Here is a 17111-nt window from a genome sequence, read left to right on the forward strand (position 1 = left end):
GGATGAGTTCAGACCATCGCAGCCGCTTCTAAGCTGTTCTTGGGTTCTGGGTTGGGGCACTGTGGCGGGCTCCTGTGCTGGACTCCAGTATTGGCATGGGCTAAGCCTTTCTGTGGGGAGCCATCCATGGGCTTCATGTGGGCCACTGAGCATCAAGCCTAGTGGTAGGAGCATCTGTCTGGGAATGACCAGTGGACCCTTCCTCTGGTTAACTGCCCTGACACATTGTGAATTCCTACCCCGCTCTGCCAAGTCCCATTCAGCACCTGAGACAGGTATGACCTGCCAAGACGCCAATCAACCTGCTAACTACAAGATATCCTGAAGCAAGACTCTGCCCCTAAACCTTATCCCTGCCTTTAATGTACCCCCTTAAATAAACCACCAGAGCGTCTTTCCTTTGTCTAGTTCCAGCTCTCGTGTGGAATGGACCTATCAGGGGGCTCTGCTTTTGTAAATACATTTCTGACTCTTTGTCTTTTGTTCTTCACTAATTATTTCAGACTTTAAGTTCTCAGGTGGCTTACACCCTCCTCCGCAGGAAGAAGAACCCCCCAGTGAGAAACTGGTGGTCGCTCCCTATACCTTTTTTCCTTAGACTGTGTCATGTCTTGCTTCCTCTTTTTATCCAGCTCTTGAGCTGCTGGAGGATCCCAGGGGAGGAAATAATATTAGTAATTATATTGGCCAGGTAGGCTAAACTGCAATAACAGCTTGACCAAGAAGGTAAATCTTAGGCTCACTTATTTTTTGTCTATACTGTGAATTCTTTGTGTTTCTCTAAGGGCCTGGACTGAGTGAACTAGCTCTGATTGAGATTTCCAGGGGACAGATCCCTTAAAGACAGAGGAGAGACTCCCTTTTCTCTGCATCTGGTGGTCATGTTCTTTTCACATGGCTGCTTTAACAGCAAGGACCAAGGGGCATGAAAGACAGAAAGGTGTGGGTGGGGAGAACTGTGAAGTATTTAAAAATGTACTCGCAAGTGGGTGCAGTGGTACACACCTGTAATCCCAGCCACCTGGGGGGCTGAGGCAGCAGGATCGAAAGTTCAAAGCCAGCCTTAGCAACTGAGTGAGACCCTATCTCAGAATAAAAAAATTAAAAGGGTTGGTGGATGTGTCTTAATGATAAAGTGCCCCTGGGCTCAATCCCCACCACCAGGATAAATAAAAAGCCAATAAAAATGTATTTGCATTATTGATAATGTAAATGACAGCAACAACAATGATACGACCAGCATCTATTAAGCACTTAGTGTGTGCCAGGCCCTCTTCTCAGCGTTCCTTCCTCAACATCTCCCTTCATCATCACAATAACTCTATGTGTACTTATTTTAGTCTCACTTCGCATCACGGCAATTAACTGTTAGCAAGGTGTGGGGAGCGACATGGGCCCCAGAGTTGGCAAATGACAGAGCTGGACTTCATATGCTAGCCAGCACCCAGGGCCTGGGCCTGACCAGTGCACCTCTTGATCTCTTGGCAACACCCCTCAAGTCATTATTAGGTCAAGGAGGCAAATCATCGTGCTCTGCCACAGTCCTGTGCCTCATGGGGCTGGAGGGGTCTGCTCTCCCCTTCATGAGCACCCTGACTCCAGGTGGGTTGCCCCATGGTGCGCCTACCCTCAGCCTCTCCTGAGAACCTTGTCTCCCTCTGCTTCTGCTTCTCTCGTCTCTGGCCCCGTCTGTTTCCTTCTCTTGGTGAAGCTTTACAAACAAAATATAAATTTAGCCAAGTGCTCATACCACAAAAAGGGAAGAAGGGGCAAGTACCAGCAGCAGACAGAGCCCAGGGTTCACCCTGCTGCTGGGCACATGGGCTTTGAAGAGCGGGCAGGGGAAGCAGCTCCTCCTCGGGTCTGAGCTCTTGGGTGTTTCCAGCCTGCCCCTCCCAGCCACCTCACTCACACCAAGGCTGGATGTCCCGGGCTCATCCCCCAAGAGCAATGACTTTTCCATCAGCAGAATGCCTGTGGATTCAGGAAGGCCTCCCAGCTCCAAGCTGTTATCACTTCCTTTGGATTAACTATTGCATGTCTCACTCTAGCAATTTAAGTATCTGAGTTTTATGTGGTAGTGTGGCCGGGCTGAGTGAACTAGCTCTGATTGAGACTTCCAGGGGACAGTGACTTTGATGGGCAGTGGCCCACGGTGCAGGTCAGCCAGTGCAAGGGGCTGTGAGAGGACTTGAGGCTGCTGTGTCCCTCTGCAGGGGAGGACTCCATTAGCACCTTGGGCCTGATCCTCAGCGTGGGGCTGTCACTGCTGCTCGTGTCCATCCTCGGCTACAGCCTGGCCAAGTGGTACCAGCGTGGGTACTGCTGGGAGGGTAAGTGAGCACTGGCCCCCGTCACCCCAGCTCTGCCCGGCCCCACCTGTCCTGTAGCGGTTGCCAAGGCGGCGGAACTGCCAGCCCTGAAGCACTGCGGGATGCAAAAGTCTTTCCTGTGGCAGTTCCGTGGTGAAGCCTTGACTGCGTAGCTGAGAGTTGAAGTGGCTGGGGTGGGGCAGTGTGACCTTTATTGAAAGAATGGGGGCTCCTCCCACCCCAGCAAACAGCCAGCTTCCCCTTTCTTCATGGCCCACAGGGGTCTCTCCCAGGGGCCTGTGTGGGCCCTCAAGGCCAAGGGCAAGGGACTGGCAGGCCAAGTTCCAAGTGGTCCTGTCTGGCTCCTGGGAGACCCTGCCCCATCCGTGGGTCCTGGGTCCTCTCCGAAGCGTGCCGACGTTCTGGCTTCCCTGGGAGTCTCCTGGAATTCACTGTGGTGTTCTCAAATCTGGGGACAAATCTGTGCTTTTCATAGGATTCTGGGAAAGTGGGAGGGACATGATGGAATGACGAGAGGTAGTGAAAATTTCTTAGATCTATAGTAAACTTTAACTGGTGTCTACAAATACTTGTTAAGCACCTACAATGTTTTGCCTAATATTATTCTTTTTAAAAAATTCCACACGAGGACAAAGTTATTATAGCTTCCATTTTGAAGTAGAAGAGGATGTGAGGCTAAAGTCACAGGGGTGGAAAAGAATGGAGTGGGATTGAAACCAAGGAGGCCTGGTTCTCTAGGCTGGTACTGCCTCCCTCCCAACAGGGGCAGGGCCCTGAGAAGCCTCGGACCCTCACACGGCATCCCAAGGCCTAGTCATCTGCTCCTCCAGACAGGGGTGAGGGAGCACCAGATCATTCTGGAAGGGTCCTGGCAGTTTCCCTGGAGGCACTAACTCTCTTTTTGGTTGTTTTCCCAGGGCCTAATTTTGTCTTCAACTTGTACCAAATCCGGTGAGTAGTACAGAGCCGATCTGGGTGGGGTGTGCACTGGGGGTTAAGTATGATGAAGAAAGACTCAAAGATGGAGCCAGAACTTACTGTTTCCCTTCCCATCTCCTTTCCGTACCCCTACACAAACCAAATAGAATCCATTTGGAAAAGTTCCATGAAAAACTTGAGCATAGAGAGAACCATGTGAGATCCTAATGACAGTGATCCTCTTAGCAGGGATCATTCTCAGGCAGGGAACGTCCATCCCTCTATCCATCCACCCATCCATCTATCCATCCACCCATCCATTCATCATTTATTTGGTAAGATTCTAGTGTGGCCGGTATTGTTTTATGCATTCCTAAGGGGACAAAGGTGGCTAGGTATTCTCTCTGTCCTCGAGCATTTCACTGTCTATGCCGGAGACTGGTGTGATCATGAACAATGCCATCTTTGGCACAGTATGGTGTTAAAACAGGGGCAATGAAAGAAAGGGAGGAGGGGAGCTGGAGTCAGAAGGTCCTCTTGGGCTGAGTCATCTCACCTATTTCCTGCAGTCCTGCTCCTCCTGAGAAATGGGACTAGTCCTATTCTGGAAGATAAGTCAGTGAGTCAGCTACCTGGAGAGGGCCCCACAGCCAGGAATGTCTTCTATGTCTAGACCAGGGATACGCAGCCCCAGGGAGAGGCTGGGTTCTCAGCTCTAGGAGCTTAATAAGATAACCTTTCTCAGGAGCCTTAAGGATCTGGAAGTGGGGCCACCCTTCACCATCAGTGGCCATATCAGCAGTCCAGATGGCGGCTACATGAAGTTCTCCAACGGGCTAGTCTGACGGGGGCAGCACCTGGCTTCTAGAGCCTGGGAGAGGTGAGTGAAAAGCTGCAGAACTCCTGAGTGAATCTCAAGTCCAAATAAAGTCCTAAGGGGGTCCAGGCACCCACGCCTAGCGCCAAGGACCACTCAAAATTCAGAGATGATTTAGTGCCTTCTTTCTTGCTGGGAAGAAGCGTCACTAGGTAACATGGTTTAGAAGAACCTTCTCACACCTCTTCTCTTCCCTGCTCCCTTTTCTTTTCTAGGAACAGACTCTTGGCTTAGCTCCTGACCATCCTGGGCTCTACTGGACTGCTCTCCCTCTTCTGGGTCCTCAAGACCTGGCCTGGCCTCTGCATGTGGAGGATGAGGGGTCTTCTTTGGATACTTCACTAGCCTGTGACCTGAGAGTCCTGGGGAGAGTCAGGCCTCTGGGGAGGGACTGGCCAGGTGGCAGCAGCCTTCTCACAGGAACCAGCGAGGCGGCCACGCAGGGAGAAGGACCGGACTCCAGGAGGCCCTGAGCCTGCAGGAGTTGCTGAGGCATCCTGAGCAGCCAAGCCACACCCTACAGTGTGGGAGGAGCCCCCAGACTCCAGAGGGAGCGCCTCAGGTGGCGTGTCCCATCACTTCCTCTTACAGGGTTGACACCAGGGGCTGGAAAGACAGTCATATCTTCACTGGGCAAAGTTCTATGGAAATAGAGGTGGGACTCCAGACAGGGTTTTTAACCTTCCCATCAGAGGACAACTTCTCTGAAGACAGAGTTCAGCCTTTACTCTGCCCTGCCTCCCTCTGTGCTTGGTTCTGGCACTTTCCATTCTTCCCCTGGAATTGCTGCCCTCTACCTGGCTCTACTCCCTGCCCTGGGACTGCTCTCCCTCCGTGACAGGCCTCAGTGCCTCCCGAATGTGGTTAGCTCTCAATTTAGATTGGTGGTTCTGAGAATAGACTAGAAATGTCCCAGTTGCCTGGGCTCCTGCGCCAGGGTGGGCATGGGGCACAGGGGACAGGATCTCCCAGTGCCCTGGGTTTCCTGAGCCAAGCCGGCCCTGGGAAGCAGAAAGTGGTGGAGTGGTGGAGTGGAGAAAGCAGAAAGAGGAACCCAGGCAAGGCTGAGAGAAGCAGATAAGAACAAGAGAAAGGAAGAAACAGCTGTCGCCTGAAGGACAGCAGGACAATGTGCCTTGCTAGTCATCACTCCTTCGGGTAGAGGGACCTACTGGGCCAGAGGCGGAGCTGGCCCTGGGGTGTTGACTTAGTCGGTCCTTGATGATGCTGTTGTTCTATCCAGAGGGGCTGAGTCCCCAGGCAGCTGTGGATGGAGCAGGACATGAGAGGGGATCCTCACATCAGCAGCGGTGGCTGTTGAAACCTGCTGACACAACTACAGCCCTGGCTTCTCTGCCATTGTCTAGCACCAAGGCCACCAGGAGCCCCAGGCAGCTGACTGGGAGGGGGAGAGGGGTCATGTGATTTATCTTCCTATCTTTCTTTTCCTGAGGCCTTGTTTCTTTCTGGTTTTGGGATCTAGCAGAGCAGAAGGAAGGAGAGTGGCCTTGCCAACCCCTCCCCCCTCCCTTCCTGTCAGGGGATTCCTGCTGCCCTCCTCGTAACCAAGCCCTGACTTTATAAACAGAGTCTTTTTGGAAGACTTTACTGGGTCTTCTACCTCTGACTAGGTGGGAGTGGAGAAGAGCCCTAATGGCTTTGGATTCCCTCTCTTCCTTGAAGGTCTCTTGGGAGAAATGGAGAAAAGGAGACGGATTGACTTTGGCTTCCTTCTTCCTTGGATCTCAGCTCTGAGAACTAGACCCACAGGTCCCCCTACCCACTTTAGTACCAGGCATTGAACCCAAGGATGCTTAACCACTTAGCCATGTCCCCAGTTCTTTTTGTATTTTATTTAGAGACAGGGTCTCACTTACTTGCTGAGGCTGGCTTTGAACTTGCAATCCTCCTGCCTCAGCTTCCCAAGCTGCTGGGATCACAGGCATGCGCCACGGCACCTGGCTTAGACCCACAGTTTAACCTATAGGGTGTCCATTCCCAATGACGCTTTCAATCATGCCCTTCTCAGTGTGAATCCGGGGTCTGCAGTCCCTGCAGGGCTGCTCAAGGGTCCCTGAAAGTGCTCGGGGCCCACCAGCTTCAGGGACACTTGGAAGGAGGTTGGGGCTCAACCCAGTGGTCCTGGTCCCAGGTCTGGTGGCTTCAGGAGAGGATGCAGGAACAGCTGCTGAGGACTGGGAGAATGGAGGGTATTTCCCATCCTTGGGAGCGGAACTGAGAGTGGGCTGCTTCCTCTTTTGGGGCCCTCTGACGTGCTCCTTGTCCCCTCTCCTCCCCCATCATTTTCCTTACTTCCGCAGGCCCAGCAGGGCTTTCTTGCCCCCCCCCCCCGCCCCACCCTAGGACTCCACATGTTTCTGTTGAGGACTCTGAAGGGCCAGATTCCCACTTGCTCATAAATAAGAGAGGAGAACTTCCTAGAAATCAAGGCTGCAGGTCTGTGGGCTGGGCCCTGGCTGGGCGCCCAGCCCTTGCTGTGCCAGGGGCTCTGCTGCACCATCTCCCTCCCTCTTCACTCCTTCAGGTCATAGCAGATGAGCCGAGATGCATCCTGCGGTTCTGTGGGCTGCCCATTCCTGGGTCCTCTCCTGGTCAGGGCTGTTCCCCAGCCCGGAGTGCCCTCTTATCCCCCACCGCGCCCCTGCACAGTGTGGCTCAAGTCCCATTTTTCCTGCAACTCTTAGGACTCGAGACCAGATGCCACCCCTCTTGATCCTGGTTGTAGAGGGCCGTGTTTGCTCCATTTGTCTTGTTCCCCAACCAAGCTGAGCCCTTTGCGGGCAAGGTTAGGTCCTATAGGTCTCCAGGGGCCCCTAAAACTGAAGCACATGGAGGTGCTTGATAAGTGCTTGTGGAGTAAAGAGGAAACAGCGAATATAACCTTGAAAGGCGGCCTTGTCCTAGAAGAGGGAACTTTTTCCCCCGACTTGTTATTGCATTTTGGAAGTTGTGGCAACCCTGTGACACAGGAATTATGACTGGCCCCACTTTACATATGGGAGCTGAGAGGTTCCAAAAGGTAGCATGCTTTGCCTAAAGCTCCACAGGTGCTCACTACTGTCTGCACTGGAGCCTGAGCAGAGTCTGTGGCCTCCTGGATGCAGCCTGGCCTCGGGGCTTAGTGAGGTAAGGATGGAGCCCTGGAGAATAGAGTTTGATTCTGACATTGCCCTGCCATGCTATGTGTCCCTGGGTTAGTCACTCCACCTCTCTGGTTATCTATTTCAGCATCAGGAAATCAAAAGACTGGATTATTTCTTCAAGGCTCCTCCTGGCTCTTACCTTGTCTTGCTTTTTAAAAATTCTCTGTATTCATGCTTAGCATAGGTGCTGTCACACAGTGGATGCTCAATAAACAAAAGATGCAAACACAAAGTATAGTCCTAATGCTCTCATTTATGAGTTGTAGTAGCTCTAGACCCCAATGGGCCAAGATTCTAACTGCTACTTGGGCATTGCCTGGACTTTGCTAAGATCTGCCCAGGATTGAAGACTAGACCGTTCCCAACCAAGCCACTCTTTCCCTGGAAGGAAAACACCAACCTCTGTGGGGCGGGCACATGTTGGTGCGGGGTGGGGTCTCCGTTCACACCTCCTCACTGTAGCCTGCCAACCCCAGGGGTGAGGAAATAGGCTGAGAGTACAGTGAAGTGGTCTGCTCGAGGCCTGGAGAGAATTGACTTTCCTTATAACCCTTTGTTGCCCACCTGTACCCTCAGTCCAAGCCAGCAGTGACCCTGAGGTCCTTGGTCCCCAAGAAACCAGCCCCTGTCTCCAGCAGGTCTCCTTTCTGTGTCCACTGCTACCATGAGCAGGACTCCCAGGCCTCCTGGCCCCATCTCAGCTCTGAGCATCTCACTGGCCACTCCTCCTTCTTCCTTTGGTTATCCATACCCTCCTTGACCCCGAGGCACCACCTTCTGCCCATCCTTCACGCCAGCTCAAGTTTTGCTTCTCCAGGGAGCTGCCTCAAAAACCTACAGCTCTTGTTCTCTTGTGATTTGAATTACAAACACTCTCTGGCTTCCATAACGTGATTATTTTCTTGCCCTCATTCATTCTTGCTCTCTCCTATTTGGGGGCCACTTCTTAGAGACAGACTCAGGCCTGATAGCCCTTCTGAGCTCTCTCTGGAGCCTTGCTTGGTCCTGGCCCTGGGCAGCAACTTCTCAGGAAATCAGGTGGAAAGGCTGCTCAGTTTCTTCAGGGCATCTTACATGGGGCTTTTTGCCTGGCCCAATCTTAGGTGTTCAATTTGATCTCCTCTCCACATCTTCACCCACATCCAACTCTGTGCTCATGAGCAGATAAACTTCTAGAGAAGGGCACTCACAGACGGTGAGGTCTTCTACCTAAGGGACAACCCAAGGGATGATTAAAACCGTGAGGATCCTGGCAGCTGAGGACGGGCTCTTTACTCTGGGTTCTCCTTCGAGTCTTCATGGCCTTGCCCCATGGACCAGATGATGGGAACCAGGAGGGCAGCGTGTATGGTGCCCTCTCTCTGCTCCCAGGGTCTGGGAAACTCCAAGTAGGAGCGCAAGGGAGTGTCAATATTATATTTTTAAAAATTTGCTTAGTGATCAAAAACCATCTAGAATTGTTGATATTTAAGCAGATTTGGTACAAAACAGGAAGCCAGTGGCCTGGTGAATTCTCACACTAGGGGACCAGAAGTGAAAATGTTCTGTGCCCAGAGTATCAGCAGAACAACAAAACAACAGGTGGGGCAGCACCGGAGGCCCACTGGGTGGGCCCTGCAGAGGTGGGGGTGGCTCTCCCAAAGCTGGGTGAAGTTTCTCATATCCAATCCAAGCAGGAGCCGTGGGAGAAGGATGGGTGGGAAACTAGGAAGCCTCATCTTCTGTTCTAATCCTAGTTCTTCCTCTTGTAGTGGCTGGGCTCAGGCTCTCGGGGTCCCATATATCTGCTGTGCATATAGCTGCCATTGAACCTGAGGGTCTCAAGCTCCCTTCCAGCTCTGAGGCTATTTCAGAGTATGGATAACCTCAGCTCCACAGTGCTGGGATCTGGGAAGGAGCAAGTGGAGAAGGTGTGTGTGTGTGTGTGTGTGTGTGTGTGTGCTTGTGTGAGTGTAAATGTTAAAGTGTGTATCTTTGTGAGTGTGTTGTGAATATGTGTGGGTGTGTCTGTGTACATGTGTATGTGGTGTGAGTGTGGATAAATGTGTGAGTGTGTATGTGGTGTGAGTGTACATATGTGTATGTGAGTGTATGGGTGTGTGTGTCAGTGAGTGTGTTTGTATGAGTATTGGTGTGTATGTATGTTTGTGAGTGTATGTGCAAATGTGTGAGTGTGTATGTGTGTGGAAGTGTGAGTGCATGAATTTGTGAGTGTTTGATACAGTGTATATGTGTGTGAAAGCATGTGAGGGCGAGGGTATATATGTGTCAGTGTGTACATGTATATGTATGACTATTGCGTATTGAGTGTGTATGTGCATGAATGTGTGCATGTGTGTGGGAGTATGTGTGCCTGAGTGTACCTGTGTGTGAATGTATGACTATTGCGTAATTATTGAGTGTGCATAAGTGTATGTGTGTAAATGTATGACTATTGCGTAATTATATGTGCAAGTGAGCTACACCCCTAGCCCTTTCTTAAAAGGATACCTTGGTTTTGAAGCAGTGTCTCCGTGTGCTGCCCAGGCTGGTCTTGAACTCCTGTGTTCAAGTGTCCCTGCTGCCTCAGCATCCCACGCAGCTGGGGGTCACAGGCAGGCCACCATCAATCTCACCCTACCAAAGTAGATGCACACCTCCCATTCCTGCTCAGTCCTGTGCACTAATGACCGCATGCTACGTGTCCTTCTTGAGTTATTGGAACCTTCCAGAATCCATCCATTCTTTTAGCACACTTCTATCAAGCACTTGCAGGGCACCTGCAGGGTTGGGGACTGTGAGCAACGCAGTCCAGAGGTCACCTGTCTGCTCCGGGCTTGCTGCAGGTGTGGAGGCTGTCCCTGGGGGAACTTGGTTTAAGAGATGGCAGAGTCCCAGGCAGTGAGCAGGCAGGTGGGGTGTCTGAGGTCAGGCGGCAGGGGGTCATGGTGAGCCTGCAGTTGTGCTATGAGTGGACCGGAATGCCCCCTTCCCCTGTGGGTAGGTGGGTGGCAGGAGTCAAGGTAGTCCCACAGACCAGCTGTCCCTCACCCAGCTGGCATCAGGACCTCCCTGGGGGCCAGGGTGGGACCTACCCCACCCTCACTAATAGATGGGCAGTATGTCCCCCAGATGACAAGGGGACCCCAACCTCCATGGCTCTTGGAATCCAGAGCAGACCCTTCTGTGGCCCAGCCCTCCATCCTCCGGCCTTTCTCTCTCCACAGTCCCATTAGCTGCCCACTCCAGCCACACCAGCCTCCAAAGCCATCTTGCCATAGTCCTTTGTACCTGCCACACCCTCCACCAAGGAGGGGCTCTACTTTGGTCACCCTTCTTCCCATCCCGGGTCACTGCTCCAAGGGCTGCTGCTTGTCCTGGCCTGGCTCCCCTGTTGCCCACACTCCTGAGGGATGGGAGCCTTTTGCTAGGGCAGACCCTGGGCCCTTCTTGCTCTCGCTGTGTCCCTGCGCCCAGCACAGAGCCTGACACACAGCAAGGCATCGGTGCAGGTTGGCTGAGATAAAAACCAGAACCCCCAGTGCCAGCAGGGTGGGTAAGGTAGCTTCCTCAGCCTGACACCCGTCCCCACAGGAGGAGGAGGAGGAGGAGGAGGAGAGGGAGGAGGAGGAGGAGGAGGAGGAGTAGGAGAGCCCCCCCTGGAGCAGCTGGAGCACAAGAAGGAGACACAGCGCCTGCTGGAGGAGGAGGACTCGAAACTCAAGGTGGCAGGGCCCCCAGGAGGCCCCCAATAAGGTCATCTGTGCCCAAATTGAGGACACAGTGCATTGGGATCGTCAGCACGGGGAGGCCCCAGACACAAGGGGCTGCCTCCCACTCTGGAGTAGCCCTTCTGGCCTTCTGTGGAGGCTCCCCTGGGTCTGCTTCATTGTGAAGGGTGGCTGAGAGGGTCACAGCAGGGCTGATGTGCTCTGAGAGAAACAGGGAGGTCACAGGTGTGTGCATGCACTGATCTGCCAGGGGTGCTCCCCAGGGCATTAGTGGGATGTCCTGGGGCTGAGAAGACCATAGTCCTGTGTTCCTGTGTATGTGTGTGTGGTTTTTGTGTATGTATGCGTGTGTTTGTAATGTGTGTGTATGTGTGTGCTTATGTATGTGTTTGTGTGTTTGTATTTGTGTGTATGTGTTGTGTGTGTGTGTGTCTGTGTATTTGCATGTTTGTATGTGTATGTGTAATGTAGAACTGCGCCGAGGAGGAAAAACAGCACATCTGGTTGCCCGTTGTATTCCCAGAGGGTGCACCCAGGCTAGATATTCAGTGCCAGTTTGCTCAGAGTGAATGACTGTGTGCCAGATGTTTTCATGATCCTTTGCCTGTCTTCCTGGCCATATCCCCTCACTTCAGGCTTCCTGTTTGGCTGTGGCCCTGAGTTCCTACAGCACTCAGGAGTTGTAGGGTGAGAATAGCAGGGCAGGAAAAAAAATCATATTATCACATGACTAAGCTAAGCAGATGGCAGGCCTGAGTGTGAACTTCAATCAAAGCTAGGTGCTGCCTCCTTTTTAAGGCTCAGTCTAATGTCATCCAAGCATCTGCTTAGCCTCAGTCCACCATTACCACATTGCCCCTCACGGTGGATATTATGCTTCTTCCACTCCTTTCAATGGCTTTCAAATGCCTCTGTTACATGAACAGAAGAAAACTATTCATGTATGCATTCGTTTACTCACCAAAAATTTATTGAGCACCCATTACTGTCTGTTAGGCATTTTCTGGGTGCAGGGGATACAGAGATAAATCAAGAGGACTTCTGCTCTCAAAGACCTCGCAATGAAATGAGTACTGACTGTACTATGTTAATGAGAGGGATAGACCCAGGGCGTTAATGAATGAAATCAGCTTGAAGAGGACTATCTCCGTTTGACAGACGAGAAGACCGAGACCCAGAGTTGAACTGATGGACTTGTCCAGAGAACACACAGTGCCTGAGCTGGGCGAGCCTAGAACCCAGACCTTCCGAGGGTCAGTCAGGCATAGCATATTTTCCACTCTAATCCTTGGACCTTCTGCCTCTTCCTTTTTGTCCTTGGGACATCTCTAGCCCAACAACCTCGCCCCTGGGAGTCCTTTAGCCTGAGTGGACTAGCAGCAACCCCATTGGTGTGACTGCCCTGTTCTCTCTGCCCTCTGGCATATGGCTGCATAGTGATCGCTGCATTACATGTGCCTGTTCTCTTGGGCCCAGCCTTGAATCATGAGCTCAGATCTTACAGTACCTGCTGTAGAACTCAATTTCTGCGTCTTCACCTCCAAGAAGTGTAATATAATAATTCATGAATTTCACTCCTTTTACTTTGATGCATCCAGGACTAGGTACTTGGCACTGTTCCAAGCACAGAGGCACCAAGAGGCACATGTCACTCTTACCCTTTCATTCTTGTACACAAGAGACCCTGGAACGCTGCTGTCCAGTGCAGGTTACCTATTAGAAGCACGCACAGGTTCTGAGGGGCCCAGAGAAGCTTTGTAGAGGAGGACACGTGAGCTGCCTTGAAAGAATGAAGAGAGAGAAGAGCATTTGGGGATGAGGAACCAGCGTGGACAGAAGTCCGGAGACGTGGCAAGGTGTGACATGTTGGGGACAGCAGGGGACGTGAGGGCAGGAGGGGAGAAGGAGGGAGGATGTGGAAGGGAAGGAAAGGGACTGACGCAGGAGGCAGGGGTGAGATCCAGAAGAACCTTCTCGTTTAGGCTAAGGCTGTGAGTGTTGTCTTGTAGGTGGTGGGAGCCACTGGCAAGTGAATTAAAAGCTCAAATTTGCATTTGAGATCCCTGAACCCAGTGAGTAGCAGGGAAGGTTATTTGGAGGGAGTGAGGGATGCTGGAGAAAAAGAAACTGCCCAGGACATGGTGTCAAACTGTCCTGATGGGGGATCTGGGTGGAGATGGAGGGGACAGCTGGAGGACTATTGAAGAGGTAAGGCTGATAGGCCACCTCATGGTCACCTTTCCCATTAGGGGAAAAGTGAAGGTATGGAAGGAAATGCATGATCTCCATGTCCCCATAGCCATGTGGGTGGGAGTGGCATTGGTCAGGATGGGAGACACTAGAGAAAATCCAAACTTGGGGAAAAGGTGGCTCAGGCTTGGACACGTTGAAGGAACATGGAGCCCTTTAACTGCATAACTAGGCTTTGGAGGAGGGAATCTGCCCTGGGGGTTATCAACATGAAGGAGTTGGTGGGGACAAAAATATGGTCCTGGTGTCTGAGGAGTGCTGTGAGCAGGGCCTCTAGGCTTCACAACTGCAGGGGGTTCTGTGATAGCCTATAGAATAGAAGTACGTGGTGTCTCTGGAGTTGTCCATGCAACAGAAGCATTTGGAAGTCGCCAGTGAGTGGCGAGTGCTCTTTCAAAGAGTTGACTGTGTAGGAAGAGTAAGAAGCTGGTACTGGACAGGAAGTTTTCAGAGCCCTTGGCCTGTACTCTCCAAACAGTCCCCTAAAACACTCCAGTTGGGCCAAATGTCCCTTCTGCACCTGCTGTAGACCCCATGCACATGTCCAACACAGCACACACAGCAGATGCCGCTCAGGCCCACATCACCTCCTCTCAGCACCCTCTGATTCCTCACCTGGAAAGTGCAGTTCTGAGAGGGCTGTAACTGCCTCTGTGCAGACAGAGACGCATCTCCACGCCCATTGCAGTCATTTGCCTTCTGCCCTCGGCACCTGCAGTTCTAGGGAGCCTAGGCAGCCCTGTGCACCACACCAGGCTGATGATGGCCCAGAGAAGATCAAGGGAGCAGGAGTGGAAGCAGAGGGAAAGGATAGGTTCAGCTGGTCCAGGGGAGAGGTGATAATGAACTTGACCAAAATGCCGGTGGTAGGGGTGGTGACAAGTGATTGGATTCACCATCTGTCCTGAAGGTAGAATTGGTAGAACTCACCTGATGGGGTGGGGTGGGGTGGGAAGGGATGACTCCTGGGTTTTAGGCCTGAACTGTGGGGAGAGTGAGGCCATTTACTTAGGTGAGGAAGACTCTGGGAGGAAGAAGCATGGATGTGCGGTATCAAGGATGCAGTCACAGACAGTATAATTCTGAGATCTGTGCTAGGCATCCAGGTGGGGCTGCTGAGCCAGCTGAATAGAGTTTGGGGGAGAAATCCTGCCTGGCCACTTGGACTCATCAGCATCCAGTTGGCCCTCTAAATTATGGACTGGATGATACCGTCTAGGGAGAGAATGGCAAATCATCAAGTTGTTCCCTAAAGCAGTGACACACAACAAAACTTCGCTGTGTGCTGGAATCACATGTAGCTGGATCACCTGTGATTTGTTTCCTGAGCAAGTCCTGGAAGCCAGCACTCAGAAAGTCCTGGCCTTGGGGAGAAGCCTAGGAAGCCAACGCCCCAGGTGATTCCCATGCAGTGACATGGTGAGAGTGCCCTGAGGGGTGGGTAGAGGCGATATGGGGAAACAGAGGGCAAGGGATTCTGCCAGGGCTGGGACGAGCAGGCAGCAGGATTCTAAAGAATGTTCCATGCTCTCCAGGGTCATTGCGAGGCCTTAAGCTCCACCACCCTCTCCTTTCTGAGCAGGCAGGTGTACAGGTGTGACATCCTCCACCCAGGATTTTGCTGATCACACACCTATCTGTACCCTTCCCCTGCTCATGCCCACTCCAGAGTCTATCAGCTCTGCAGATGGGACAATTCACTAATGAGAGCCCTCAGCTGTTACGCCCTCAGTGGTAGGTTGCGACTCTGGGCTGGGGTCTGCAGGCAGATGTCAAGCACAAGCATGGCTCACTTTGCTCGGCAAGTCAAAAGGATGGCAGGATGCTTTATCTCAAGACGGGAGGTCACCAGGTGGATATCCTAACTGCATATTGGCTGCAGGGGGCCCAGGGATCTGCTGCAGGCCTGCCTCCTCATCTCCACACCAAGGACTGTGTGCTCATACATGAAGCAGATCACAGAGAGCACAGAGCTCTCATTGGAATCCTCCATCCTGAGCTCTCACCTGGGGCCAGGCCTGGCAGGCCAGCTGCTGAAAGGCCTTTTCTTTGGAGGACACCGTTATTAAGCCAGAGCTCACTCTCTCCCCGTGCACCCGTCTCCCTTCCATGTCCATATTCATGTTTCTCATGGACCTCAAGTGTATTGAGCACCTCTAACTCTGCCCTGTCATCTTGTCTTGCCAACTCTTTCTTTAAAATGTCCTTTGAATCTGTCCCTTTTGCTGCCCCTGGTCAATACTGTCATTCAATTGGGCTGTTGTATAAGCCTCTGTAATGAAGTGATTATTGGTGTCCCCAACCCTCATGCCCAAACTCATCAGTTGCAGCCCTGACCCCCAATGAGATGGCATTGGAGGCGGGTCCCTTGGGAGGTGATTAGGTGTAGATGAAGTCAGGAGGGTGGGAGCCCTTGATGGGGTCAGTGTTCTTAGAAGAAGGGGAGAGGGGCCGGAGTCCTCTCCGCCCCGTGAGGACACAGTCCATAGAGCAACTGCAAGCCAGGAACAGGGGCCTCACAGGAACTGACTCAGCTGGCACCTTGGTCCTGGGCTTTCTAGCTTTCAGAACTGTGAGAAGTAAATGTCTGTTGTGAAAGCCCCCCAGATTACACTATTGTCATAGCGGAGCCAAGAGCCCCCTACCCTGCTTCTCTGCTTCCTGCCTCATCCCTCGGGTGGAGTACCATTTCGTCCATGGCACTCATCACGGTATGTTTGTTGCTGTGCTCGTCTGCTGGCTGTTTGCCTTTATAAGCAGATGGCACCCTCCACGAAGCCAAGCCCCTTTCATACCCGGGGCTGAACATCATGTCCAGCACATAGTAGGTGTTTGTGGAAGAAATGAAGTGCTGACTACAATAAAACCTCCCAAGCAGGTCTCCCTGCCTCCTGCCTCACCCCCTCTGACTCGAGCCTTGTGTTTCGGCCAGGGTTATGTTCTTAAGATATTAATTTCATCCCAGTCAGCCCTTCCTCATCAGTGTTGAGCCCCATCTCCTTTTTTTGAGGTTTATGGGAAATTAAGAAAAGTTAAGATCAATATGATAGTGAAGAAAGGTGATGAAGACCATTAATAACAATGCCTTTAAACTGTGGGTTTGCTTCGAAAGAAACCCTCAAACCCATGAGCACTGCAGGAAATGAATGAGTCAAGCTTCCCAGTACCCAGTGGCCTCTAGCTCGGGCCTGATACAATCAACCCTGACTCCTGGACCTGGCTTTCACAATTACCAGGCTGCTGTCTCAGGTGGGCACAGCCCATGACTCCCCTTTATCTGCCATTCACAGGAGGGGCTCTGAGAACTTCTGCCAGGGCCGTGTAGGGGCCGCAGGGAGTCTGTGGGTGGGACCCAGGCTCATGGATTGGGTGTACTCTGTGAGACTGTGAACATGGGGGTGGTGGATAGAGATATTTTGGGAGGACAGGCAATCCCTTGACTACAGCTGTTAGCAAAGTTGGGAAAACACAGTTCAATAGAATTTCCTCTTCCGTCAATATGGGCCCATTTCACCCCTCGCCTTTCTAAAGAGGAAGTTCCGTTAGCTCACAGAAACACAGCATCACACACATTCCTCAGCCTGGAAAAGCCCTAGAAAGACAGTTGCTCAGATTAAGAACCATTAGGGCCTTCTCTTGGGGACTTTAATTCCAATTCCAGAGAAGTAGGCAAGTGTCCCATCCACCCTGCGGCCTGGGAGAGCTCTCAGCCCCTCCCACAGCCCTGCCCTGCTGGGCGCTCAGAGAGCAGCCCTGAGGCCCAGGAGCTAGAGCAAACTCCCACTCCTTCCACTGGAGCAAGCCGGGGGCTGCCCTGAGAGCCACATCATCTGACTCCATTCTGCCCTGCAGGGCGCTG

At 52.3% G+C, this 17111-nt stretch overlaps 1 protein-coding gene across 1 annotated transcript; it reads left to right on the plus strand.

Moving 5' to 3' along the window:
• Nucleotides 1-1553: 1553 nt before the first annotated feature.
• Smim35 (small integral membrane protein 35) lies at nt 1554-4131 on the plus strand. Its single transcript, XM_076841842.2, has 4 exons — nt 1554-1602; nt 2187-2333; nt 3251-3284; nt 3997-4131. Exons 1-4 carry the CDS (start codon nt 1554-1556, stop codon nt 4094-4096), a joined length of 330 nt encoding a protein of 109 aa, XP_076697957.2. The 3' UTR covers nt 4097-4131.
• Nucleotides 4132-17111: the final 12980 nt, after the last annotated feature.

Source organism: Callospermophilus lateralis, chromosome 2 (genome assembly GCF_048772815.1).
Source record: "Callospermophilus lateralis isolate mCalLat2 chromosome 2, mCalLat2.hap1, whole genome shotgun sequence".
Lineage (NCBI taxonomy): Eukaryota > Metazoa > Chordata > Mammalia > Rodentia > Sciuridae > Callospermophilus > Callospermophilus lateralis.